The sequence below is a fragment of the Pteronotus mesoamericanus genome, unplaced genomic scaffold (genome assembly GCF_021234165.1).
Source record: "Pteronotus mesoamericanus isolate MK-2021 breed Mesoamerican mustached bat unplaced genomic scaffold, CSHL_Meso_final contig_25, whole genome shotgun sequence".
NCBI lineage: Eukaryota > Metazoa > Chordata > Mammalia > Chiroptera > Mormoopidae > Pteronotus > Pteronotus mesoamericanus.
In genome coordinates this window covers 10,295,356-10,322,997 of record NW_026555105.1, presented here as the reverse complement: position 1 = coordinate 10,322,997, position 27,642 = coordinate 10,295,356, and the positions used below count along the sequence as shown (strand labels likewise).

Below are 27,642 nucleotides of genomic sequence, written 5' to 3'. Positions count from 1 at the left end.
AGAATCTAGCTACCCCATGTGTGTGGGACATTCTTTCCTATCCAAAAGGCAAAAGGGGGTAAGAGGAAAGGGAAAGGAGAGAGGGGATTGGAGACAGGAAAGGAAACCAGCACCTGTCAGTATGACACACCGGGTAAGCAGCAGGGCTGGTCTGCAAACCCAGGAGTGCGAGCTCAGTATCTGTGGAACAGAAGGAGCGTCTAGCCTGGGGTGAAGGGGTCTGCCAGAGTGGCGGGGGCGGGGTCTGAACAGGAAGAGGGCCTTACAAAGAAGGGCAGGCCTGGCTCCTTAGTCCCAGTGACAGATGCCAAGTGCCTAATTTGGGACTCAACTCCAAATCAGAGGTTCAGGCGCCACCCAGTGGCTATTGCGGAGATTACAGGATAAAAGAGGATTTAAAAAAAAAGCAAAACAGAGAAGGCAGTCCTGGCCAGCGCCGAAGGAGGGAGCCGAAGGAGGGAGCGTTGCCTTTGCTCTCCCAGCCACGCCATCAGTTGACATCCTCAGTCCAGTCAGACCCCCTAGGCTTCTGCCTGATCCAGATGGGTTTCTCTCACTGTGTGACCTTGGGCAGGCAACTCTGCCCTGTAGGCCTGGTTCCCCAACTGTAAAATAAAGGGATTGGGCAGATGACACCATACACCAGGCACTGTGCTGAGCACCTTAGCCCATCTAAGCCTCAAATCCAGGTACATCTCAGTCATCCCATCCCCATATACTCCAGTCACTCCTAACCACACACATTCCCACATCACTCACCTGTAAAACCCGCCAGGGCCGCCTGCGGAAATCCCAGCCACAGGTTAAGGCTTGGCTGGAAGGTCTGTAAAATGGGAATGAGAAAGGCGGCGAATCCTACCTCACAAGGTTGCTGTAAAGGTAAAGTGAAAATACCTGCAAAGCACTTAGGATAATGCTCAAGACTAAATATGTTAGCTATTATTATAGGAAAAATTAATAACTACCACTAACTGAGAGGCTTGGATGTGCCAGGCACAATGTCAGATGCCTTATAATATTTCCCTCAATTCTCACCATCACCCTTGAGAGTAACAAGTTCAGTCTCCACTGCACAGATATGGAAACAAACCCAGAGTAATTTGCCCTCAGTCACCCTGGACTGGAAGCATTTTTAATCTTTGCATTTTCTTACATGCTCTTGGGAGATAGTACTGCTCTGTGTTCATTACCATAGAGGGCTGGTTTTAGGGGGTTTTGTTTGGGGAAGCGGAGGCAGAGAGTGTGGGTCACAGGCTGGGCAGGCGGATGCCTGCTCTGTGCCAGAGGTCCTGCTGGTACCTTCTCTTCTTCCTACGTCGTCCAGGAGGGAGATAAAAGCCAAGCGAACCTCACCTATCCGGCCCTCACTCAGTCTATTAGGGGCTCAATTACTGCCTCCCACTTCCTCACCAACTTCCCCTGCCCATTTCTAGCAGGTTTTCAGCCAAGTTTGGGGGCACTAGGAGACAGGTATGGCCGGAGAGAGAAACGTTCGATCTTCCGGTGGATGGAGGGATGCAGGCTTGCGCAGACCCCAAGGGTTCCCGTGAAGCCCCCTCCCTTCCCGCAGCTTGCAGAAGGAGTCGTCTGTTGTAGGCTGAATAAACAAGGAGGGGGAAGCAGTGCCCGGTCCCCTGCCCCCCAGGCCGACCCCCGCACAATGCGCCTTTCTCCGGCGGAGAGCGGAGACGCCGCTCGGGCGCCGCCGGAGCGCGCTCCGTCTGGCCTCCCCTCCCCCTGGCGGCACAGCAAGACCCACAAACCGACCCCATGGAAACCAGATTTTTTTTTTTTTAAAGAAAAAGAAAACAAAAAAGAAATCCAACAAAGGACTGAGCGCAGCAGCACGCGACGAAGGCATGCGGATCTAGCACACGCCCCCCTGTCCCCCACAGTCGGGCTTGTGGTCCAGGAGAGGCCAACTCGAGCACAGTGCTGGGAGCCCGCCAGTCCCTTGTCTCCAGCAGCCCGAGCCCCAGGGGCTCCGGCTTACGCGGCCCCGGCGCCCCGACGGCGCATGAAGACGCAGTCCTGCGGGCCGCCCCTCCTCGGGTCCCGGCCACGGCGGCCCTCACATATGCGTGGCTAGCTGGTTCTCCAGATCCTCCAGGCGCGCCGTCAGCTGGGCGAGTGAGCGGTTAAGGAAGTCGTTGGGGATCGCAGGGGTCCTGTCCCCTTCATTCCAGCCAGCGCCCCCATCCCCAAAGGATATGGTTTTGGGTCAGACTCTCGAGCGCCCCCAGCGTGCGGCCCTGGAACTCCACGAGGCTTTCGCATTCACAAGGACTCCGAAGCTCTGTCCCGGCGCTGATGCCCTCCTCTGCCAGCCAGGCACAGAGAGTTGGGGGAATAAGAATCTGCAGGAGGACCAGCCGGCCCTGGCCGAGGCCCTCTGATATACCTCCCCCCAGCCTGTGTTTGGGTGCATGGGCTTTGGGTTCAAAAAGACCTGGGAAGAGTCCCAGCTACATAGCTGTGAGCTCCTGGAAACCTCACCCAACCTTTCTGAGCCTCAGACTCCTCATTTGTAAAAGTGGATACAATGAGAAAACCTATCCATTGGCTCGCGGTGACGATTCTATGATCTGTGTGTGCGCACGTCTCAGAAGAGTGTTTCTCGAAGTTTCAAGTTCAGAATCACCAGGAGATCTTGGTAAAATATAGGTTATTATTCAGAATGGGGAAGGACCTGGGTGCTCCCAAGCGCTGCTGATGCTGCTGGCCCCTGGGCCACGCTCTGAGGAGCAAGAGTTCACAGCAGCACTCTCCAAATAACACTTTATGCCATGATCAAATGTTCCATGTCTGTCCTGTCCAGTGTGGCAGCCGCAAGCCACATGTGGCTATTTAATCCCTGAAATGTGGCTAGTGTGACTGAAGAACTAAAACGTTGAACTTAATTTAATTTAAATGAAATGGGCACATAAAGCTGGTGGCTGCCGTACTGGGCAGCATGGATGTAGGACACTGCCTGGCACAGTAGGTACCGGATAGTGTATTTCAACTAGACCAGTGGTTCCCGGAATGTGGTCCCTGGACCGGAAGCATCAGCATCTGGGAGGCTATTAAAAATGCAAGGATCAGACTCCACCCCAGACCTACTGAATCAGAAACACTGGGGTTGAAGCCCAGCCATCTGGATTTCAACCACCCCTCCTGCAGGCTGTGTTTTAACTTCTAGGTGGGTCTGACGCATACTAAGGTTTAAGAACCACTGATTCAAGTCTCTCTCCAACACATTTGAACATCTTGAAAATCAAAACAAGTGCCTTACAATTAAGTTTGGCACCAGTTTTTTCCTTAGCTGTATAAAAAGTAGTGGTGAATTTGACAATGGATGGTATGTTAGATTCACTGATATTCTGTAAACATGTACCATTTTTCATACGACAGCACAATGCCTGGGCCTTCAATTAATAATTACTGTTATGCCCTGGCTGGTGTGGTTCAGTGGATTGAGCACTGGCCTGCGAACTGAAAAGTTGCTGGTTCAATTCCCAGTCAGGGCAGGTGCCTCGGTTACAGATTCAGTCCCCAGGAAACTGATTGATGTATCTCTCGCACTTTGAGGTTTCCCTTTCTTTCTCCCTCCCTTCCCCTTCTCTAAAAGTAAATAAATAAAATATTTTTTAAAATAATTACTGTTCTGTACCCTCAGCAAACTGCTGTATGTCATGTCATTAATGGCATTGATGACCGTCCTGAAAAGATTCTTAACTTTGCAGGTGGGGAAACCAAGGGCCAGAGAGGGGGGAGGGTCTGCCCAAGGTCATACAGCCAATTAGTGCAGAGCCTTGATCACAGAGCCCAGGTTTCTCTTAGAATTCTAGAGCTGGAGGCAACCTTGGGGAGCCAGCACCCTCCCCTGTTCCAGAAGAAGGAAGCCGAGGTACAGATGGCATTAAGTGACTCGTCCAAAGTCCCACTGTGAGGGACATAAGAGCCAGGACAGAAAGGGCCCTAAAGGAGCAGCTGATCCAGTGCCTTTACAATATGCTGGCTAGTTACTAGAATTAGCCTGGGGGGTGGTGTATGTGTACATGTGTGTATATATGTATATACATACACACATATATCTATGTGTGTACAGCTGACCCCTGAACAAAGTGGGGGTTAGGAGCCCTGACCCACTGCATAGTTAAAACTCTGTGTATAATTTAAGTCATCCCTCTGCATATGTGGATTCCCGACTGAGGATGGAAAATACAGTTGGCCCATGAACAACAACATGGATTTGACCTAGGCAAGTCCACTTAGAGGCATATTTTGTTATCCACATGTAAGTGTACCTATGCAGTTCAAGGGTTGTTCAAGGGTCAACTGCACATGTGTATGAGTGTGCGTGTATAAGATTCCCCAGGCCCGGCCCAGCCCTACTGAACCCAGCTCTGGAGGTAGAGCCTGGTAACCTGAAAGAAGAGCCCACATCTTAGTATAGATTCTATGGCAAAAATTACCACCAAAAATTCCTTATAAGGCCTGTAGAGCACAGTACGCCAGGTCTGACGGCCCTCCTCTCCATGAATAACACTAGCCCGCCCCCCTTTTTTTTTTCTAGCTGAACACCAGATAAAGTAGATGGTTTGCATTCATGGGCTATCCTGTTCAAAAGAAAACACATAGCTTTGTGTACTTGAAACGAACTTAGTCCTGCCACTTAGCCAGGTCTGTAAAATTGAATTCCAACAAGTTAATAAAATCTTTGATGTGACTCCACTTAGAAATGCTGAGTTTGGCATTCCTTTAAAAAAGTTCCCCCAAATTATTCTGAATATCCACTAATTTGGGGGACAGGTCGCTTAGCTTAAACTTTAAGATGCATATGAACACCCTGCGGGTCTTGTTGAAGTGCAAAATCTGATTCAGTAGGACTGGCGAGAGCTGGAATGCGGCCATTCTAACAAGCTACCAAGTGACGCTCCACTGCTGGCGCGTGGACCACACTTTGAGTAACAAGGCTCTGTCTAGTGAGTCCACGCCCGGCTGTAACTCTCTGAAAGGGGTGGGGAGCGGACAGTAAGGGGAGGTATCAGAGGCTGGGCAGCGAGAGAACGGGACGGCCCCCCGAGGCAGCTGCGCTCAGCTCACCGGGGCAGATGCTGCCTTTGAGGTTCTCCAGCAGGTGCGTCATGGTGCTGAAGTCAGGGGAGTAGGACACGTGCAGCTCCGCGGGCTCTGAGGCGATCTCACGCAGCTCCTCCTCCACGGCCTTGCCCACGCCCACGGCGTACATGACGATGCCTACAGGGGAGACAGGGGGTGTCCTAGACCTCAGGAAAGCCACCTCAGCGCGTCCACCCCAACCCCAGGCCAGCGCGTCCGCACCAAGCCCACCTTCCTCCTTAGCGCGCGCCGCCCACACTGAGATGTCATCCTGGGAGCGGCCGTCGGTGAAGACCAGGCCCACGCGGGGCACGTTGAGGACGCGGGGCCGCGCGCCCTGCGCTTCAGAGAAGCTGTGTTCCACCATGTGGCGCAGCGCCAGCCCGGTCATGGTCCCGCGCTCCATGTACTCCACAGCCAGGACCGCCTGCTTCACCTCGGCCGCCGTGCCATAGCGGCCCAGCGGGAACTCAGTGCGGACCCGGCTCGAGAACTGCACCAGCCCCACGCGCGTGCCTTCGGGGGACACGTCCAGGAAGTCCACGATCTGGTTCACAAAGCGCTTCACCAGCTCGAAGTTCTGCGGGCGCACGCTCTTGGAGCCGTCGACCAGCAGAACCAGGTCCACGTGGCCTTCCCGACACCCTGCACAGTGAGGAGGAGGTCTCGGGTGGAGAAACCAGTACGCTGGCCAGCAACAGCTGTCTCCCCATCTGGCCATTCAGTCACAAGCACTTATTATATAACAAGTACCAGTGCGAAGGCCTCCGTGAGCCAGGCACTGGCATGATGTGTTATTATCAGCACACCATTTTAACCGTTGCCATTTGTTGAGTACTGAGCACAAGCCAGACAACCTGCTAAAAGCACCTTTTTAGTAAAATAATAATTATAATAATACCCACAACCACAATAGTTACCATTTATTGATCATCTACTACTAATGGATCAGGATTCTAAACACTTTACCAGTATTAACAATACTAAACAAAAACATTATTATTTGACAGTTTCCCATGTACTGGACACTGGGGTAGGTGCTTTATATATATTTTTCTCAACCCTTCCAAGAACCTTGGGGGTTATCCCCATTTTCTATAACCTCAAGTTTTCTGAAGGATAAAATGCTTGGATGTGGATTCCATAGCTAGTGATGATTGAGCCAGGATTTGAAACCAGGTCTTGCTCACTCCCAAACCCACGCTTCTAATCACTCTGCAATGCGGACTCTCATGTTGTGAGCCAGGGACTTTGCTGGTCCTAAAGAAGGTTCAGCAATAAGTGCAGCATAATCCTGATCCATAAGGAAGCCCGGACAGAGCAGAGCAGTCAGACGTGCCATATGTTACAGTGAGGAAAAATGCTAGAATGAGGGGAATGTGGAGAGCCCAGGGCAAGAACAACTCATTTTTCCTGGAGTAGGTGAGGAAGGCTGCATGGAGGTGGTGACATTTGACTTGGTCTTCAAGGATGGGTAGGAGTTCTCCAAGGCAGGAAGGGACACTCTAGATGGTGGGAACAGAATGTGCACAGGCATGGAAGCTGAGAGCTTGTGACACGTTTGGGAACGGGTGGGGCAGTATTGCTAAAATGTTCAAGTGTGGCAGGAGCCAGGTCTACGGGGTTGGCTGAAGCTAGACTGTAATGAGCCAAGGCAGTGGTTTCAAAAATCTGACCACAACCCACAGTAAATAATAATAATAATAAATAATAATAATACATCACGATATACTACATATAATTAAATTTCATGAAGCAATGCTTACTCTCTCTCCATGCCATAAACTCTTTTTCTCTCTGTTCCTCTTTTTAAGATTTTATTTATTTATTTTAAGAGAGAAGAGAAGGGAGGGAGAAAGAGAGGGAGAGAAACATCGATGTGAGAGAGAAGCAGCGATCGGTGGTCTCTTGTACGTGTCCTGACCAGGGACCAAACCCACAACTAGGGCATGTGCCCTGACCAGAAATCGAACCCGCAACCTTTCACTTCTCAGGTCCAACACCCACCCAACTGAGTCACACTGGGCAGGGCTCTCTCTTTCTTTTTAATGCTAACTGTAATCCCCGAATTTGATTTCATTATCCACTAATGTGGTTGCACCCACCATTTGAAAAACTCAGGAATAAGGGATTTGTTCTTTATTCAGTAGGCACTGGTGAGCCACAGATGGCTTTCAATCAAGGGAGGAATGTGGTCAAATCTGTATTTTAAAAATTAACTTTGGCACCTGGGAAGAGAATCGAGGCAGGGCATGGCACACTCTCCTACCCCAGCACCACCAGCCACGCCCACACACCACATCCACACCACACTCACTCCAGAGTCAAGGAGATCAGAACGTGAGCAGTGAGGCAGGGACACAGGATCCCCTCCCACCCATAACTCACGGCTGCAGCTCTTGCCATCTGCCTGGAGTTGCCGCCCATCCGGGCACAGGCAGTGGTAGGTGAGGCCCTCGCTCACGCACTGGAACTCGCATCCATGGTCTACGCCATTGCAAAGGTCCCGGGCTTAAAGGAGAGATAGGTCGGGATAAGCCAGGGTGGACCCCACCAGCTAAGACGCCCCCTGCCCCTCTGCGCAACACAGGAGGCCCCTCCGCACCCTGACAGCTCCTGCCGTCAGGCAGCAGGTCGTGGCCCTCTCGGCAGCGGCACCGTGGCCCATCAGGGGTGCTAATGCACTCGTGCTGGCAGCTGTGGTTCCCGAAGCGGCAGTGGTCGATGGCTGGTGGGACGGAGGAGGCAGCAAGATGTCACTTCTGATTGGAGCCATCAGAGACTTCAGTCTAGGGTGCTGGAGGGGAGCCTAGGGAGCTACTGTAAGGGGCTCGCTCGCCCCTACAGCTCTTCTGGCCCTGCTGGAGTACAAAGCCAGCTCGGCAGTGACAGAAATAGGAACCTGGGGAGCTGACACAGTGGTGTTCACAGCCATGAGTGCCTTCAGTGCACAGGTCAATGGCCGAGGAAGCGTGGGTGGGAGGCTGGCATATACCTGGGGGCTTTGCTTCTCAGCCCTGACAGCAGAGCTTTTAAAAAATACCTAAGCCTGGCCCCCAATTCCCAAATATCCAGATTTCATTAGTCTGGGGTGGTAGCCAGGCATCTGGGATTTCTATTTGCATAGGCTTCCTTCTTCTGGGCCAGGGGCCTCCCAGCTCAAGCCCCAGACGTACCTCAGGGTGTCCCTTCCTAAGCCAGGCACCCACAGAATGCAGGGTCCCTGCCCTGAAGATGCTCACTGACTAACAGAGGACCAGACTCTGCTGCTTCACCCGCCTGAGCCTCCATTTCCCCTTCTGCAAAATGAGAATGGAAATGGAAGGGAGCAGTTGCTATTCACGACTTCCTTCTGAGGAGGGTGAGCTGGTTTAGATGTGCAAAGACGGCCTAGAGCTGCACTGGGGAGTGGGGGCTGGAGAGAGGCGGATTAGCCTGCACCCAAAAAAAAAAAAAGTGAGAGTTTGGGGTTTCTAGAAATGAGGTGGGAGTGGAGAAAGGAAGAAAAAGAACAGACAGATGGTGTGAAGATGAGTGACTGTGTGGGTTGAAGATGCCAGTAAACAGCCCCTTGTGGTGGGGCGACCGAGGGCTTTCGAGATCAAGGGTGCCGAATATTCAATTATAAAAACTGGATGTTTCCTTTTTTTGTGTGTATGTTTGACTTTATTTAGATGTAATTCACACCTCTGTTCACCCCCTCTTTAGTAAAATGGACATATGAATGCACTGACATATACATGCACATGTCCTTGTGTGCACACGTGTGTAATCCAAGGAAGGGGCTGATTTACATGCTGGAACAAGGACAGCATGCGTGAGGCTGAGAAATTGAGGGAGGAGCCATACATTGATTGAATTCAGCAGGAGCTCAGTGTGAGAGGAGACCACAGAAAGTAAGCACCTGGGGAATCCCCAGAGATCTTGGGGACAGATTGGGATGTTCATGGGTCATCACATGGGGCGTCAAGCCAGTTTTGTTCTAGAAACAAGAAGACCCCAGATGACATCTGGGTTATGGGAATCACATGACCTCATTTTCCAGGTGTTGTGAGCTTGGGAGATGATGTATACAATGCTCCAAGCACAAGATCTGATATTGACTTGGCACTCAGTAAATGGGAGCTGCCATTAAGATCAAAGGCGTGGACACACATATACATGAAAAAGAAAGTCCCGGTTGTATAAGCAAGGCATTGTGTGCCATAGCCTTTCAGAAGGCACAAATGAAGAATTCGACCTCGAAGGACGTGCAGGTGCGGAGAGAAGCAGCAAGAGAGCTCAGGTGAGCAGCCCAGAACGAGCTGAGATGCAGAAGCAGGAACGACAGCATGGCAGGGGTGACAGTGGCCAGAGGCCCTAACTGAAGACCCCAACAGTGTCTAAGTCACAGAAACTGTGAAGATGTGCCTGTGAGAACACACAAACCCGTTTGGGAGGCCTTTTGGAGCCCGTAGGAGACGAGCCTGAGAGGGTGCACAGAGGGTGCAGAAAGCCCTTAGCCGTGGGGTAAAGGTTTCTAGCCCTGGTCCCCCCAAGGGCTTGTGTGACTCCAGGCATACCTTTCCTTTCTTAGGCCTGTAAAGCAAGGGAGCTCGACTTTACTTCCAAAGGCCCTTCCAGACCCATTGGCCTGACCCTGGGGCAATGGGGAGCCACAGAAGGCTCAGGGGTAGTGGGATTGCAGGGCAGGAGTCGTTCTCACCCAAGCAGCTCTTGTTATCTGCTGCTAGCTGGTAGCCGGGGTGGCAGGCGCAGTGGAACGTGCCCGGGGAGCTGATACACTGGTGCTGGCAGCCATGTGCCCCCTCAGCACACAGATCCTTTCCTGAGGACACACAAGAGCAGAATCAGCAGGGGACAGATGGGCAGAACCCTCCAACAGGAGACAGTTAGAGGGGGTCAAAGGCAGGAACCATGATCAAGGATAGCCTTAGGTGGGATGTGGCTCCTTAGAGAAGGGCTGATCCAGGTGGGGCAGCTTCTGGAAAGAATAGGGCCTGAACAGCCCCTGTGAGTAGGCACCTAAGAGCGGGGCGCAGGGCTAGATGTTTTAATGAGACAGGGCAGGACCACACATGGGTAAGATAGAGAGGTGGGAAGTGCTGAATCAAGGTGGGCGGAGTAACTCGTGTCACTAGAACAGATGTTGTTGCATTGTGGGAGGGGCTAAAGTGAGAGTGGGCGTGGCCGTGCCCCTGTGGGCGGGCACTACTCTTGGAGTGGACCATTGCTCTCAGCTCCTACGGGCGGTGTTTCTCGTGTTGGAGTTGGACGTTAAGCCTGTGGTGAACCACACACAGCTCATCCTGGTAGGGAGGTAAGCCAAATGTTGCTCCTCGGGGGCGAAGCCTAAGCAAAAATGAGCAGAGCAGGCCAGGGACACGGCACACGTCAGGCCTGAGAGACTCTACTATCCGGTGGGCGGGGCTAAAGATGGATCGGGCGGGGGGGGGGGCCCGGGATGAGGAGGCATTTACTGAGCTGTGATGTTCGGGAATCTAGGCAGGCAGTTCAGCCTCGCTCCAGCGCTCCCCTAACTCACCACACAGCCGGCCCTGGAACTGCAGGCCGAACTCCTGGATAAGGTCGAAGGACTCAACCAGGAAGACGTGCTCGTCCAGCGGGTGGGACGCCATGGCGCGCAGGGAGCCCACGTCCGCGCGCTGCACCCCTACCGCATAGATCTCGATGCCGCGGGCCCGCGCCTGCGCTGCCACCTCCGCCACCCGGTCCTGGGGCCGCCCGTCGGTCACGATGACAGCCACTCGCGGCACGCGCGCCTCTAGCGGACGCGCGCCTTCGGCCACGCTGAAGGCCACATTCATGGCGTACTGGATCGCCAGCCCGGTCATGGTGCCCTGCGCCAACGGCACCAAAGCGCGGATGGCGCGCTCCATATCCTCGCGGCGCGAGAAAGCGCCGAGTCGGAAGACGCTCTGCACTTGACTCGAGTACTGGATCACGCCGACGCGGGTGGCGTTGGGCCCCAAGTCCAGGCCGCGGAGGATGCCCACCAGGAATTGTCTCATGGTCTCAAATTCGAAGGGGCGCACGCTGCGCGAGCTGTCAATCACAAACACCAAATCCAGGGGCCCAGTGCGGCACCTGGGACCTGCGAGGAGATCAAAGGACTTTCCTAGGTCAGCAAAGCCTCATCTCCGAGGAGATGCCCAGGGAAACCAAGGGCGGAATGGTACTATCCCTGCATAACGACGCCCGCACAGAATTAGCCTAGCAGATGCCAGTTAGATACATTCACTCGCCCAGCATTTGCTGAGGGTCTGGGCTAGGAGATTTCACCAGTTCTCTATCCTACAGTCCTGAGGGCTATTCTGAGCAGGTATTACCCATTCGGGAGAGGGAGAGGGAATGTCCCAAACTCAAATGCCTGCAGGGGCCAAGCAGGCAACATAAACGAGTGACCTGGCAGGGTGGGACAGTGGACACCCAGAGAGACTGTGTTTTTCCTAAAGTGGACAGCTCCAGCCAAACGTTGCCAGGCAGCCTCGTGGACCCCGTGTTGGCAGGTCCTTGGGTTTTTCAAGAGAAGTCCCAAATCAGGATCTTTCTGTGAAATCTCCTGATTTTTCAATTAACTTTAAAAAATTTAACACCAAATAGGCATTCTGCCTGAGCACAATTTTATTACCTCTAAGCCACTTCCTAAGATGAGGCGCCTGAGGGCCAGAGAGTGGAAACGGTGAATTTGAACCCATCCCAGAGGGACCCAACCTTCTGCTTTTCTCTTCCCAGCAGGCCTAGCGGTGCACAAACAGGGAACCTGCTTTTGTTCCTCTCCCCTCACTGGTGAGGGCTCACCTTCAAACCAGAGATGGGTTTCCCAGGGCTGGAGAAGGAGCAGCAACACGGGCAGCGGTGAGCATGGAAGGCCCCTCATGGCACTTGGGGACAGAGGACGCAGGTGTCAGAGCCTGGAGGGAGGAAGGGAAATAGCAGAAAAATAGTGTTTGCAGGACTCTCTTTCTGGGTGATGGCACTTGAAGATGGAGGGTCATGGGTTTATTTTACTAATCTTTCTACTTTTGTGTATGCTTTTATAATTAATTTTTTAACTCTCACCTGAGGATATTTTTTTCCATTGTTTTTAGAGAGAGAGGAAGGGGGAGAGAGACACATCTATGACGGAGAGAGAGAGAGAGAGAGAGAGAGAGAGACTGGAGCAAGGGACAATGCTCCACCCAACCAAGCCACACTGGCCAAGGCCATAATAATTAATTTTCATTACAGTGAGATTTCTGGGAAACACAAGGAATTCTGCTCTGTAAATAAATAGAAGTAGATAAAAATACATAAAATTCAAAAACAAAAAGACTTTCCTAAATGCCAGGCACCATGTTGAACGCTTCTCATGCATTGTGGCATTTAATCCTCTGACAATTCCATGAGACAGGCCGTGTTTTTTGCCGTTGTACAGATTAGGAAACAGGCTCAAAAAACTTAAACGCTGGTACTCAAAGTCTCAGGACAAGAACGTGGCCACGCCAGGATACAATCCTATTCCTAGGGGTCTCCATGAAAAGCCACCGTGTTCCACGCCCTCGTCTCCTGAGGAGGAACCTCTGCAGAAGGAAGCCACTCCCCACCTCGGGACCCCGTCCCCTACCCCCTACCCATACAAGGCTCCTCTGTGTGGCTGTCCTCTCTCGCGGGTGCACACACGCGCACATACACATACACACCCATTTGGATACGCAGCGCGCAACCGCAGGCCTCAGGGGAGGACCGCGCGCCCTCTGGCTGTGTCGGGAGGGTAGGGGGCAGGTAGGCACTGCGTTGGCCAAAACCCACCATGCACTTAAATTCGAGGCTTGTCGCCTCCACTTCCCGCCAGCTCTCAGGAGAAGCAGCCAGGGGGCGCCTTCCAAGGTCTGGCGTCGGTGGTTAGTTGGCCGTGGGAAGCCCACACCTGCCCAGCAGGTGCCCCTGCCCAGAGCAAACAGCGGGCTGGGAGCCCCGGGGCCTTGAGATAAGACCAGGTAGGATATATCCGGCCCGAGGGCCCGGGAGCAGGAGTGCGCAAGGTTCTGAGGACAACGGCACTGACGCACCCAGAGGGCGGTGAGTGAGAGGCCGGGGGGCCTCGGAAGGTGGCCATGGACCCTGTGGGCGCAGCAGGTGAGCCCTCACCTTCCCGAGGCCCTTTGAGAATCACTAAAGATTCCCATTGCACAGAAGGGAAAAGTGAGGCCCAAGAAGGCGGCTCCCGGAGCTCTGAAGGAACCTAGGACTCTTTGCTCCCCTTCTTCCTTTTGAGCTGCTGGCAACCTGACGTCCAGGAGCCATTGAACCTCTTTCCTTCCATTCACTCCCTCTGCTCTCTACCCCACCTCCGCGCCCCACGCTGAAGCGGCATGAGCCGTTTTTCAGCGGCTGTCTCTTGATGGAGGGGGCCAGCCGCCCCTCACCCAACCGCAGCCCCGCCCCTCCCCCCAATCCTGTGAATGGGCCTATTCTGAGCAAGGTCGAGCGCCTGCAGCGCACTCTAGGCGGCCTTCGCCTCCCGGATCCTCTCCGCCTTCGACTTCCAGGCCTGGTAGAAGAGCAAAAATCCCCCTGGCCAGTCCGTCATGGGAGGGCGGCTAAGCCAGAGGTGCCAGCGGCTGGAGGTGGGAGGGTGTGCCATGCTCTCTCCGGCCTGCGGCCAGCACCCCCGGGGGACATGGGGGCGAAGGCACAGGGGGCCTTGGCCACCTCTCATTTTTTCCTACTTTCAGAAGCCTCCGGGCCCCCAGATCTTGATTAAGGTCCCCCTTATCCTGCTCTTGGCTTGAGCAAACATCTCGCCTGGCGCCCTCCTGTTCCCCAGGGACCCTAGAAAGTCGAAAAGTGGCTTCCTTAAAGTTCATCACCTTCCCCAAGTCCCCTCGCTCTACAGAGGAAGGAACTAGGTCCAGAGAAGGCAGTGCCTCGCCCAAAGTCACACAGCGACCTGGAGGCAGGGCTGACGCTAGAATCCAGAGCCCCTGGGGGAGGTTAATTAGCCCTGCGTTAAAATGAAAGATTTGGAAACGCCCTTGGGTGAAGACAGTGGGCCCGCGGGGCAGTTCTGTGACTAATTTGAGCCGGCGAAAGAGTGAACACCTTGAGGACGTTCCTGGGGGTCCCCGGGAGGAGGAGATTAGGGGAAACGTCCCCTTCCTTTCTTGATGGGCTTGCTGGTGGGGACTCAATTTGGAAAGGATCCCTCAGAAGCGGGGAAGGGCACTGCAGGTCCAACGCGGGCGCCGCCGTTAAGGACGGGCGCCTGGTCTGGCGGGCCGCCTGCACCCCCACAGACCCCTCAGCGCCCCCGGGACCTTTGACTCACCTGAACCTGCTGGACAACGCGGAGGCGCGGCCTCAGCACGGAGCCGACGGGCGGAGCCTCCTGGGCAGCTGGAGCAGGTAACAGCTCGGGCAGCGTGCCCGAGGTGGGGACTGCCAGGCAGCTGGAGGGAGCGGAGGCGGCGGCCGCATTTAACCCGGGCTGGCGGATGGGGAGGGGGAGCGCGGGCTGCGACCCCTCCCACTGGCAGGGCGATCCCCCTTCCTCCGAGGGCCGGGGCGGGGCCAGATCGGCGCCCCCGGCTCCAGCCACCCTGGGAGCCTCCGGCTCGGGCTGCGGGGCCGGAATTCGGTACAGCGGGAGGCTGGGCGGCTACCCTGTCCGCAGCCGGAATGCGTTGGAGGCCTCCGAGCCACTTCCCCGAGGAGAGCCCCAAGGGGCGGAGCGGGGCCTGGCTGGGCTGCCGTCTGCCTGGCCCCGCTTGGAGGGCGCGGCCCGGCCCTTGCCCTCCGTTGTCCCCTCCAGAAGTGAAGAGAGGCCTCCGACGCTGGTCCTGCGAAGAGGGTAAAGGACTCAGAAGGGCAGCCTCAGGGTTCATGGCTCTACCCGGGTCCACCTGGTGGTCCCTCAAATGTCTGCCAAGACGGACTCCTTTGCTTGTTCTCTGCCATTGCTTAAGTCTTGGCCCACCCACCCTCACACACTGAAACTTCCAGGCTGAGAGGCCATCACGTCCCCTAGGCTCTGCCCTAGGTCCCCGGGCCAACTCCACATGGTCGACGGAGGCCCTTCGAGCAAGGGAAGTAGAGCTGAGAGAGTAATAGGCCCGCGCTCTTGGAAGGAAGGGGGAAGGGAATGTTGCTTGGACCGGAGAAAAACTGAAATCCGCTCTCCCCGGACCCTCCCACACACCCACAATTTTGAGGCTTTTCCATGTTTGCAGGCATCTGCCAGCAGGCAAGAGAGCACTGTCGTCCCTGGGTCCAGCACAGGCTCTTCCCCGCAGCGTCAGGACTTCCCTGGGGTGGGACCGCCCAGGGTGCAGGGAGAACCATGCGCCCTCTCGTACTCTGCCTCCGTCCCAAGGCCAACACAAGTGCGGCCTTTGTGCCGCTGGGGCCTCTCCCCGGTGCTCCAGGATATGGTGGGCGTGGAACCAGACCCGCAGAGTGGCGCCTGGGTGGTCCCGGTGGGCTCCGCGCAGGCCTCACTGAGCACCGCGCCGCCCAAATATTTAGCCCGCGACTTGCATGCATCCCTTCCCTGACCTAACACTTCCTCGCCCTGACCACGAGGGGGCACCACTAGAACGTCCTTTCGTTCAACCGAAGCGCTTCGAGCTCCAGGGCACCTCGCCCTTTGACCCTCCCTGCTGCGGGCCTCTCAGGTCGTCCCCAGAGCGCACCACGATCCTGCGGGAAGGCGTGCGCCGGTGCCTGCAGCAGCAGTGCGAGCAGACGGTGCGGATCCTGCACGCCAAGGTGGCGCAGAAATCTTACGGAAATGAGAAACGGTAGGTGCTTCAGCGGCCCCTGTCAGGTCACTTCGACACTGGGCTATGTGCGCTCCTCCCGGGGAGAACCTGGGGCTTAGCTCTTGTCCGATCGTGGGCCTTTCCGCTCAGTCACCAATAATCCCCACTTTGGCTTCAGCAGAACCTCCCAGAATGGGAATCTACAGTCCCCATTCATTCACACATTCATTCATACTTTCATTCAACGACTAGTCAAGTTGCTTGTCAAGTGCCAGGTTCTGCGAGCACCACTGGCCACCAGGCACGCAGCTGAAGGCAAATACAGTCCCCGCTCTCATGGCACCTTCATCCTAGGGTGGAAGAGGCAGACAGCGAAATCCGCACGGGCAATGAACAAGATCCTGATGAAGGCTAGAAGGGAACTGAACAGCGCAATGTGATAGAAATGGGAGGGAGGCCACTGCAACTAGAAAGGCCCGGTCAACATCTGAACTGAGACTTGAATGTGCAAACAGAGCCAGACAGGAGAAAATCTGAGGGAAGCATATTCCAGTTAGAAACAGAAAATGCGCAGCCCCTGAGGCCTGATCAATGTCCAAGTTAGAGCGGATGCAGTTTGAGAAGGGGGCTTGGGTTGTAGGAAATAAAGTTGGAGAGGTAAGCAGGGGCCAGATCATGTGAGGACTTTGAATTTCAATCATTGGCGGATTTTTACGAAGACAAGTCACATGACTGGCTCATGAAATAAAAAGGTGGAGGTGGTTAGGAGCTGGTGGATTCTGGGTATGTTTTAAAGGTGGAGTTGACAGGACTTACTGATGGGTTGAGTGAGGGGAGTGATAAAAGAAGGCTTGGATATTAACGGGGTTCACAGAGATGGAGAAGCCTAGTGGTGGGAAATATGGAGGGGGATTCTTTCAAATGGCTGCTGCCTTTGAGGGGCCTACAAGACAACCCAGTGGAGATGATACAGAGTCCAGCGCTTGCATGTCTCCGCAGGTTCTTCTGCCCCCCGCCCTGTGTCTACCTCGCAGGTCCCGGCTGGAGGGTGAAGCCAGTGCAGAGCCAAGGTGAGGACAGACTCCAGGACTGGCCGCCGGCCTCGGTAGGGGGACCACGCAGCCGGGAATGGGAGCGGGGCCGTTCGCAGACGCCATCTCGCCGCGCCCTCTGGCGGCGGGAACTAGGCTTGCCTTGCACCTGAGTCTTTTAGGAGTCCTCCCAGAGCCCGCTGGCGTCCCTTTCCAGCCCACCAGGCAGGGGAGACGGGGCCCACCGTCTGCGGTTACATGGGACTGGACGGCGCGTCCGGCAGTGCCGCCGAGACGCAGAAACTGAATTTCGAGGAGCAGCCCGACTCCAGGGTGAGAGCGCATGGGAGGGGGGCCCAGTCCTGCTCCCATCCTTGCACTTTCCTTGGGGAGGAAGGCTCAATTACTTCCTTGCAGAAGCCAAACTATAGGGAGGGAGGGGGAGCCCGGAGACCGAAGTTCTGCAAGGAAGGTGCGCCCGAAGCTTGGACCACGCCGCTTCATGTCACATCCGACGGGGCGGACGACAGATAACCGGGGGTGGGGGAGGTCTGTTCATCCCGAGGCGGACGGTTGGGAAGAGCCGGCTCCATCCCCGTGAACCCTGTAGGAATTCGGTTGCGCCAAGACCCTGTACATCTCAGACGCCGACAAGAGGAAGCACTTCCGGCTGGTGCTGCGGCTGGTGCTCCGAGGGGGGCGGGAACTGGGCACCTTCCACAGCCGCCTCATCAAGGTCATCTCGAAGCCCTCGCAGAAGAAGCAGTCACTGAAGAACACGGACCGTGAGCGGGGCGGGGCTCGATCGCAGGGCGGGTGGGAAGGAACCTGGCAGCCTGGAGCCCCTGGATTTGGAAGGGGGAGCAACAGGGTTGTAGGGGTGGGGTCAGAGTGGAAGGGGCGGAATCTGAGCCGGAGGGGCAGGGTCTGGCTGAGCTGGTGCTGCTTAGGCCTGGGAATGAGAGGTTAGAGAAACAAGGACAGAGAACAGAGGGGACAGTTACCAGGCTTGAGTGTATGTGTGCGGGTGGGTGTGTGGGTGTGTTGGGGGCGGGGGAGGGGGAGTTGGGGGCCCCTCACACGGCGGCAGGTGCTGAACTAGAGACAGATTAAAAGTGACAATAAAAAGAAGATAAAAGTGACAATAAAATTCAGTTACAGTATTTGCCTAGGGCCTGCTCTATGCCAGGCTCTGTGCTAGGTGCTGGGTCCCTATGAAACAAGGACAAGTGTCTGTTTTGGGAGAATGCACAGACTAGCAGGGGAGAGAGACACGCTCAGCGGATCAAAGAGACAGTTGGAGATAAGTGCTGTCCTGGGTGCCAAGTGACACATCCCAGGGCTGGAGGGCTTGGAAATATAAGCGGGGAAAGCCTGGGTACCAGTGACCCCCAGCACCACTGCCCCCGCTGGGAGGAGGGAGGGCGGGTAGGAGAAGGAAGAGGAGGCTTTCCCGGAACCCATTACATGCACCATCCTATTGGGTGCTCACCGTGTCCCTGTGAGGAAGGTACCGTCGCTCTTCCCATGTTGTAGATGTGGAAAATGAGATTCGGAACGTTCATCCGTTCATTTGAGAAACACTTGGGCCTATCATAGCCCAGGCGACTCACCTGAAATTGACCAGCTAGGAAGTGGCCCAGCCAGGATTTGGACGTGGGTCACGGGGACTCCGGAGCCCAGCTCTTACCCCTACGCCAGGCTTTCTGTCTGTCTGTTGGGAACCCTGAAGGCTGTCTCAGGTCCGGGCAGTGCTCTGGCTGACCTGTGGTACCAGGAAAGGGCCGGGGGAGAAGTGGTATAGTGTGACGCGCACAGGGCAGATTCTGGCTTTGAACCCCGGCTCTACCTTCGCTAGAGTGATCGTCAGCAAGCTGCTGTCTTAAGTGGAGACAATATTGTCTACTTCAGAGTGTCGTCTGAGAGGCTCAGATGAACTAATACCTATGAAGCACTTAAAACAGTACCTGACACCCAATAGTTAGCTATTATTCAAAGGATGGGAACTTGGGCTAAATATAAATTGAGCACCTATAGCACTGTGAGTGGAGAGAGGAAGATAACCTAGTGCTTTCTCCCCAGGTGGTCAAAATCTAGTCAGAAACAAAGCTGTGTCTCTGCCTCTGTGATAGGCTGGAAGAAATCAATGTCAAGTCCTAGAAACATTGTACTGCTGTTCCACGCTTCGCGGCCTCTGCTTATGCAGCTCCCCCAAGCCCTCCTACCTACTCCATGCTCCTCAGCTGGGAGTGTGACCTCCTCCAGGAAGCCCTCTTTAACCCAATCCTATGACATTTGACTGAAATTGTATAGCTCTGTTCCTTTCTCCTCTCTAAGACCGTGAACTCCTCCAGAGCAAGGCTGAGTCTAAGTCACCCTTTGGTGCTCAGCACCAGCACAGTGCCTGCCACAAAGCAGACACTGAGTGAATACTTGATGGTTCTGTTTATTTAACTGAAAATGCCCAGGCAGCATAAGGAGCAGGCACAAGTGCAGAAGCAGATCTGAGGCAGTGCCACGTAAATAGCTGGGCAGTATGAATGCCCACTGTGTCTAGACCAGGGGGCACATGAGTCAAAGTGGCACAGGGGACAGAGACTCAGATGTGTCTGATGTGTCCAAGGGACCAAGCCAGGTCAGGGCCCTGATTTCACCTCCCCTCACAGTGTGCATATCCTCGGGCTCCAAGGTCTCCCTCTTCAACCGCCTGCGTTCCCAGACGGTCTCCACGCGCTACCTCTCCGTGGAGGATGGGGCCTTTGTGGCCAGCGCACGCCAGTGGGCAGCCTTCACGCTCCACCTGGGTAATCGCATCAGCAGGCCAGTGCTGGGCGCTTCGCATTCACTAGCTTACTTAATCTTCACCGCAACTCCTCAACTCCGCCCTTGGAACTGAGGCTTTGAAACACAGAAAGACTTTTCAAAGTTCCCTGTGAGTCGGTGTCTGATCCGAGCTCTTCCGACTCCGCTGTCCAGCCTGGGCCCTCGTTCTAGTGCCTGCCCCAGGGAGGGAGACATTTGTGAGGATGGCCACAAATGACCCCTCCAGAATAAGAACCTTCAGCCTTAGCTGCCTTCCCACATACCAACCCCGCCCACAGAACCTGGGTGTGAATGGGGTGGAGTTCAAGGCAAGAAGGGCAGAAGCTTGGGACCCCCTGAAACCCTCCTTCCTTTCTTTTACCTTCAGCTGATGACCACCCTTCCCAGGGGGACTTCCCACCTCGAGAGGGTTACGTCCGCTATGGCTCCCTGGTGCAGCTCGTCTGCACTGTTACGGGCATCACGCTACCTCCGATGGTATGGGGAGGGAGGGCCCCCCAGATCCATGTGGAAGGTATGACCCCGTGGGCAGGGCTGGAAGGGAAGACGCAAGGCATGAAGACACTTACTCAGTCCTCTCCCAGAATACCCAGTTCTTTGTGGGGCTGGACTTCGTGGAGGCAAAGGGCTGTTGGCATGGGGGGCACTCTGCCAGTGCCCATGTGCCTATCGGGGCAGCAGGAAGCTGGCTGGGAGGGTAGCCTCCGGGCACCCAGTCCCCTTGCTGCCACCCCCACTACCACCCATCTGTTGTAGATCATCCGCAAAGTAGCCAAACAGTGTGCGCTCCTTGATGTGGACGAGCCCATTTCCCAGCTGCACAAGTGTGCGTTCCAGTTTCCTGGAGGTCCGCCTGGAGGTGGCGGCACCTACTTATGTCTTGCCACAGAGAAGGTGGTGCAATTCCAGGTGAGAAGCAGGGAGGGTCAGCACCAGGAGTCTTAGGAAGTCAGAAGGCAGGGAACCACGGAATGTAAGACCACCATCGTCCTAAGTAGCTATGCTGCCTCCCAGGGAACGTTGGAATCCCAGACTATGGGGACAGAATCAGAGAAGGTAGAAAAAGAGTAATAACACTCCTAAGTAATACTTCCAAAAAACATTAGAGTCATAGGATGTTGGGATAGAAAGTTGTGGGATGTAAATTAAAATAATAATAAGTAATAGTAGTGAGTATGATTGAGCAAAGGCTGTTAGAATCATACAATCTTAAGTCATAGAACTGTAGGATGTGGGAGATTATTATTATCATCATAATCATCAGCTAAGCTAATTGATTTGAGAGCGAGGGGAAGGGGGGAGAGTGTGAAAAAGAGAGAGAGGAAGAGAAACATCAGTGTGAGGGAGAAACAACAGGCTGCCTGCCTCTCTTACTCACGCTGACCTGGGACTGAACCTGAAACCAAGGCATGTGCCCTGACCAGGGATCGAACCTGCCACGTTTTGGTTTGCCGGAGGATGCTCCAACCAACTGAGCCACACGGGTGAGGGCAAGGGAAATTGTCATTGATAAATAAGCAATACCACTCCTCAAAGAAAATGATCCTAGCATGCTGAGGGACAAAATTGTAATATATAGAAAATAACATTACTGAGCAATTTTAGAATTGTGGAATATTAGGGCACAGAATTGCACAGTGTTAAAAATAGAATCCTAGAAGCCCAACAAAATAGACCTTCAGCAACCAGCACGTCCAGCGACCTTGTTTAACTCTGAGGGGACTGCAGGGTCTTGCCCAAGCTCACAGCGCAGGTAAACCGCAAAGCCCGGGACTGGAACCCGGAGCGCGGAAGCCCAGGCACTACTGGGGTTCCCCTTGCTGAGGGGCACCATTCAGAGCTTCTGCCCATCCCCTCGGGTCCCTCCCAGGCCTCCCCCTGCCCCAAGGAGGAGAACAGGGCGCTGCTTAACGACAGCTCTTGCTGGACCATCATCGGCACGGAGTCTGTGGAATTCTCCTTCAGCACCAGCTTGGCGTGTACCCGGGAGCCTGTCACCCCGGTGCCCCTCATCAGCACCCTCGAGGTGAACCTGGGCGCCGCGGGGTGAGGTGCTAGGGAGGGAGCGCAGCGGGCCTTGGCCGCTTCCCCCACACCAACTGGTCCGGCCCTTTCCCAGCTGAGTGGCGGGGGTGACGTGGCCACGCTGGAGCTCCACGGTGAGAACTTCCACGCGGGGCTCAAGGTGTGGTTTGGGGATGTGGAGGCCGAAACCATGTACAGGTATGGGGACAGGGAGAGGAGGGACCTTGTCATCAGCCCTAGCTGATGCCACTGCAGTCCTAACTTCCCTGCTTTACCCCCAGGAGCCCGCGGTCCCTGGTGTGCGTGGTGCCCGATGTAGCGGCCTTTGGCAGCGACTGGCGCTGGCTGCGCACACCCATCACAGTGGCGGTGAGCCTGGTGCGCGCCGACGGCCTCTTCTATCCTAGCGCCTTCTCCTTCACCTACACCCCCGAGTACAGCGCGCGGCCCGGCCCCCCGGGAGTCCCCCAGCCTGCCACCGAGGCCGACGCCGACGCGCTGCTGGAGAGCATCCACCACGAGTTCACGCGAACCAACTTCCACCTCTTCATCCAGACCTAGGAGCGCCCAGGCTGGCCTTGGGCCGGTTTCCTGGGTCCTAGGCCCTGCTCTCTGCCCCTTTGGCTGCCGGTGGAAGGGAAGGCCCCTCGGAGCAGCAGCGGAAGCCTCTCACCATTGAAACCCAGCCCTGTGGATCTTACAGGAGTCACAGCTCCTCTTTTGTCATCTAGGAAGATGCCACCTGAGTGGTGCTCTCTTTGCAGCCACTCGCGAGTGTGGCTCTCCCCGCCTTTGCCTCTGTTTCACTCTCTAAATCAAGCAATCCGTCTTTCTCCCTCAGTAGCTTTGTAGGCCTCTCTGTCTGTGTGCCCCTATCCCTCCATCTTCGCCTCTCTCCGTCTTTGTGTCTCACAGAGTTCCACACACCCAGGCCCGGCCTGCAGGCTGCGGAGCACGGGGTGGGGACCAGAGCACTAGCTCTGCCCTGAAGCACCAAGCGCCCCCTGGAGACTGGGCTCTGCCTGGAACGCAAAGAGCTGCCCTTCCTTGTGTGGCTGAAGCCAGGCCCAGTACCCTGGCCTGGGTTTGCTCTCTGGTTCACATCCTTTCTGGCTGGGCAGGTGCCTGGGACAGTGGGAAGGTCTTGCCACCTTCGCTGTCCACGCAGGCACGTCTCTCGCAGGCCCAGCAGGATGCAGCCCTGAGGACCAGGGACCCTCTGCTGTGCTAGCAGCACCCCCGTCCAAGGCAGAGTCTGATCTGTGTGAAGGCAGAGTCTGATCTGTGTGACCGACCTGTGCAAGGAGAGAGGTGCCCGGGGTACTCCCCCCCACCCTCACACACACAGGAAACACAGCGCGAGGAGCAGAGAGCTGACACTTTAGGCCCTTTTTAGAGAAGATGCTCGCATCTCTGACCCGCGTCCCTGCCGTGGGGGTCACCTGTCAGCTCTGGTGATGAGCTATCCTACTAACTGTCCCCCACCCCAAGCAAAGGTGCACCCCGGGCCCCAGAACAAACACAGGGCACAGAATAAAACTTGTCCCAGGCAGAACTCCTGGGATCAACAGGCAGTGACCCAGCCGAGACAGGGGCTTCTATACAGGGGGACCCGGGACCGAGCCATTGTCTATCCCTGCTCAGCCTGCCCATCCTGTGCCTGCTCTGTGCTCTACAGGGGAGCGGAAGAACCAGGCAGGGTCTGGCTGAGGCTGCTGGGGCCAGGAACACAGATACCATGGGTGCCAGCTCCCCGTACCAGCCCCTGCTGGGGCCAAATGGGGAGAACCGGTTTGGAATGTTGGTTCAGGGCTCACACACCCCTCCTTCCACCTTCCTTGAACTCTGAGGAGGGGCTCATTTCCTGCAGAACTCCTCCGCAGAATGTGGAAAGCCCCGTGAGAAAGAAGAGGCTGACATTTCCCAAGCGGTTTGCCGCTTAGACTGCCCTAGTCACCGTCAGCGGGCTGAACCCACTATGACCAGGGAGGAAAAGCTTGTTCGAAGCCCCTCACGGCCCCTGTGAGTGAAGCCCAGCCAAGGAATGCAGGGCACAAGTTGAATGGGAAGTGTCCCCGACATGAGAGCACACGCCGGGAGTGCTCGAGCTCCTTGCCTGTGAGAATGTTGAAGCAGGAAGCCACTCATAAGGAGGCTAAGAGGATTTTCAAAGCACAGCACACAGGAAGCTGGGGCTCAAGGGCCCATTCAGCCCAGCCCTCAAGGACTTCCCACTGCCACTCCACCAGGCCGGAGTGTCGGAAGCCAAGGACCGAGATGGGCCCGAAAGCCCAGGCCCAGCTGTGCAACTCTGTTTTTACCATGCTCCTCGGGGCACCCTGGGACCCTGGGCCCTGCCTGCAAGTCTGTGACCTCAGAGCTCCAGCCCTGGCCTCGCTTCTGAGGTCCGGCTGCTGGACTGTCCTTGGAGATCCTCCTAGCCCTGAGCCTAAGTTCATGGAACATCAAATTCCCCTTCTACCCATGCTCCTCCAGTCCCTAGTCATCTCTCTCCTCCCCCCACACCACCGAGGCTTAAGGACTGACTCTACCTCCCTCTCCACGCTAAAATAGGCTTCCTCCCCTTCCGCTACTGCCTTGTTCTCCAGACCCAGCTCAGATGTCAACCCATCCGAGATTTCCCCAAGGCAAGACCTGCTATGTAACTTGTGGGGCCACAGCAAAAAGAAAGTGTATCGCCCCTTGTGCCAAAATTATTAAGAATTTAGACAGCCACAGCAGCACAAAATCAAGGTAGGGACTCACTAAACACAAGGCCTGTTGTGATTGCACAGGCCACATGCCCATAAAGCAGGCCCTGGCTTCAGGTGTCCAACTTGTGGAAAACCTCACTGGGACCTTGTCACTGCCCACCTTGGAACAAAGGGCTTTATGTACATCTCAGGTGTCCCCTCTAGACTGTGAGATTCAAGAGGAAAGGAGCTCATCGCTACATACCCTGGAGGGAGCATTATAATGTTTGAGCATTGAGTTGGTGCCCAATAAATACCAAATTGCATTGCATTGGCAAATTATTTGGAGATTGCAAGTACAAAGTGAAACCAGAAGGTGGCACTGTTCCCTTTCTGAGAATTGAGTTTTCCTGTAAATTATTAGGATCCTTAAAAATTACCTTTATTTTTTCAAGCTCACAGGATCAGAACCTTCCAGGGTTGAGAATCATTGCTCTCATTCACATTTCCTCTTTGTTTTTTTAATACAATTTTTTAAATCTTCACCTGAGGGCCTTATTTCATGACTTTTTAATATGTATTTATTTTAGATTTTATTTTTATTTTTCAAAGATGTTATGTATTTATTTTTAGAGAGAGGGGAAGGTAGAGAAAAAGAGAGGAAGAGAAACATCAATGTGTGGTTGCCTCTCACACACCACCTACTGGGGACCTGGCCTGCAACCCAGGCGTGGAACTGGGAATCGAACCAGCGACCCCTTTGGTTTGCAGGCCAGCACTCAATCCACTGAGCCACACCAGCCAGGACTTCACTTTTTTAGAGAGAGAAGAAGGGAGAGAGGAAGGGAGAGAGAGAGAGGCATCAATGCAAGAGAGAAGCATGGACTTGTTGCCTCTCACACACACTCAGACCTGCAACTGGACCGGGAATCATTTGGGCCCAGACCAGGTATCAAACCTGTAACCTTTTGGTTATTGGATAATGCTCCAACCCACTGAGCCACACCTGCCAGGGCTCTCCTTATTTTTCCAGATGGAGAAACGGAGGCTCCTAGAGAGAAGTCCCAGGAAACTCTGGGAGCAGACTGAGGGCAGAGTCTAATTTGAATCCTCTACTCCCCACGCTAAGTCTGGGGCTCTAAGATGCTTTTAATTCTCTCCCTGATAGTATTTAATACTTTTAGTTTGCTGCTAGGAGTAGGTAGAGTGGGTGTGTTACAAGGCGCGAGGGGCAGGCGACGGGGAACATAGACTATTGTCGGAATCTCTGTTCCCAAACTGCCCAGCTGACCAGCTCTCCTGCTGCCCGAGGCTCTGCTATGAACAAGCTGGCTTTGTGGTTTAAGCACAGACCTTAGGGTCTCTCTCTCCCTATCTCTTCTGTTTAACGTAGGTTTCCTCAGAGGACAACTCAACCACAGTGTGGGCGAAATTCTCAGGTGCCTTCCTCCCCGGGAGGCATGCGGGCCACTCGGCATACATGTGAGCATGGCAAGCGAGAGAGGAAGGGGTTTTGAGGGTAATGAAACCAATAACACAATATCTAGTCAGCTTTGCAGGGGTCAGACTTGACCATGCTTACCAAAAGGCCCCCCAGTCAGGCTTGGCTCTGGCCCAGACCACAAGGGACAAAGGTGAGGCAGCGGTGGCACAATAATGCCTTCAGGGGCGAAGTGGTGAACACCTGCTGCAGCTGGCGGCTCGCCACCTGGGGCGGGGGTGGGGGAGAGGGAAGCGAGCAGTTTTGAGGAAAAGAACCCCCTTGTGACTGAGCTATTTGTGGACTTGTTTTGGTCATAAGGCATTGAAGTGGAACCCCCAAGTCCCTACCGATTCAAAACCTCCTTCCCAGCCCTTGCTAGGGTCTGAAAGCCCATAACTAGCCCCTTCCCCTGGGGAGGGGTATCCTGGGCTTGGCTGGTTTTGCCCTGATACCTCCACACACTTCTCACACTAATCACTCATGTATATTTTCAGATCGGTCATCTTAAAATGAAGGAGTTTATGTCTAGTGACTTTTCAGACACTGGCTACCTTGGAGCACAAGTGTATGTGTACCTAGGTGAGCTGGGCCAATTCCAGTTGCTTAACCTCCCTGTGCTTCGGCTTCCTTTTCTGTCAGTGGAGATGCTGGTATTTGTTTCATCAGACGTCATGAGGAATAAAGTAACTAGTAAACATGAAGCACTTTTGACAGGGCCTGGCCCACCCGAGCTACTTTATATGGGCCAGTTGCTGTTGCGGCGACTCCAGAAGCACTTTTGGAGATAATGCAAACATTGCACCATCTCTCCATTTAACAGATGAGGAAACTGATGGTCCAAAGGAGCTAAGTGACTTTCTCTATTAGCTTTCTCTGTTGTGTAACAAATGACAACAAACATAGCAGGTTAAAACAACACACGTTGACTGTCCCAGTTTCCACGGGTCAGGAGTCCCAGCACAGCTTAGCTGGACTTCCTGTTCAGGGTTTCCCAAGGGCCACAGTCACACAGTGGTTGGCAAAATTTATTTCCTCGTAGCTGTAGAACTCATGGAAGCTTCCTTTTTCTAAGTCAACGGGAGAGCATCGCTTTTATCAGGAAGGTTCCAGACCCTCTTATGAGGGCTTTCAACTGATTAAGCCTGGCCCACCCCGCATAATCTCCCCTCTTTGCCAATTCCAAAATCTAGTTTGGGGCCTTCATTACATCTGCAAAATCCCTTCACTTTTGTTATCTAATATGGCGATGCCCACCATATTTACAGGTCCTGCCCACACCCGAGGGAGGGAAGACTCAGGTTGCGGACACCTGGGGCAGAAATCTTGGGGGCTATCTCATCTTAGAATTCTGCCCAGCCCATTCCCCAAACTGTTGACAAGGGGACATGTTTGGCCTGCGGGCCATCCCATGTTCCATGAAGGAACCACCCCATCAGGAGTCAGTGCCTCTGCGTCCCAGCACACTGGCAGGGTCAGGGAGGGAGATGGCCCAACGCTGGCCACAACCCACTTTGCATTCCCTGCCCAGTTCTCAGGAATATTATTCCGAGTTCCACTCAGATAGCTCTCAACCAAGCAGTGGGCTATGGTCACCAGGCTTGAACAACAGCTTCTCATGTGTCTTGCCCCCTGGCCTTCTGTAGTCCCCTCTAGAAGCACCTTGGTGAAGAGGATCTTACCCAGCTCACAGGGTTGCTGAGGATCAAAAGGAATCTGTAGAG

At 54.6% G+C, this 27,642-nt stretch overlaps 2 protein-coding genes across 3 annotated transcripts; one reads left to right on the top strand and one right to left on the bottom strand.

The window, feature by feature from the left end:
• Window positions 1-2,071: 2,071 nt before the first annotated feature.
• Window positions 2,072-12,007, bottom strand: MATN4 (matrilin 4). The gene is made up of 9 exons (XM_054573388.1): window positions 11,926-12,007; window positions 10,649-11,218; window positions 9,809-9,931; window positions 7,709-7,831; window positions 7,492-7,614; window positions 5,335-5,748; window positions 5,089-5,241; window positions 2,213-2,320; window positions 2,072-2,130 (listed from the first exon to the last, which is right to left on the bottom strand). Exons 1-9 carry the CDS (start codon window positions 12,002-12,004, stop codon window positions 2,072-2,074), a joined length of 1,752 nt encoding a protein of 583 aa, XP_054429363.1. The 5' UTR covers window positions 12,005-12,007.
• A 1,213-nt stretch (window positions 12,008-13,220) lies between these two features.
• Window positions 13,221-22,306, top strand: RBPJL (recombination signal binding protein for immunoglobulin kappa J region like). 2 transcript variants are annotated; one of them, XM_054573387.1, is made up of 12 exons: window positions 13,221-13,242; window positions 14,403-14,511; window positions 15,780-15,905; window positions 16,866-16,936; window positions 17,115-17,230; window positions 17,508-17,682; window positions 19,564-19,701; window positions 20,088-20,197; window positions 20,477-20,629; window positions 21,591-21,746; window positions 21,840-21,943; window positions 22,030-22,306. In XM_054573387.1, the coding sequence occupies exons 1-12, from the start codon at window positions 13,221-13,223 to the stop codon at window positions 22,304-22,306; spliced, it is 1,557 nt and encodes a 518-aa protein (XP_054429362.1). The 2 variants fall into 2 exon arrangements, with proteins under 2 accessions (XP_054429362.1, XP_054429360.1); XM_054573385.1 differs by having other exon boundaries at window positions 22,027-22,306.
• The last annotated feature ends 5,336 nt before the right edge of the window (window positions 22,307-27,642 follow it).

Bases quoted from the DNA above. Each gene is read 5' to 3' on its own strand.
- MATN4 (XM_054573388.1), bottom strand. From the start codon at position 12,004: ATGAGGGGCCTTCCATGCTCACCGCTGCCCGTGTTGCTGCTCCTTCTC. The intron at 7,615-7,708 runs GTGCGGAGGGGC...CTCTCCTTTAAG, and splicing joins TGACGGCAGGAGCTGTCAGG to CCCGGGACCTTTGCAATGGC. The intron at 2,131-2,212 runs ATATCCTTTGGG...TTAACCGCTCAC, and splicing joins CGAGAGTCTGACCCAAAACC to TCGCCCAGCTGACGGCGCGC.
- RBPJL (XM_054573385.1), top strand. From the start codon at position 13,221: ATGGACCCTGTGGGCGCAGCAG. The intron at 20,198-20,476 runs GTATGGGGAGGG...CATCTGTTGTAG, and splicing joins GCATCACGCTACCTCCGATG to ATCATCCGCAAAGTAGCCAA. The intron at 21,944-22,026 runs GTATGGGGACAG...CTTTACCCCCAG, and splicing joins GAGGCCGAAACCATGTACAG to GAGCCCGCGGTCCCTGGTGT.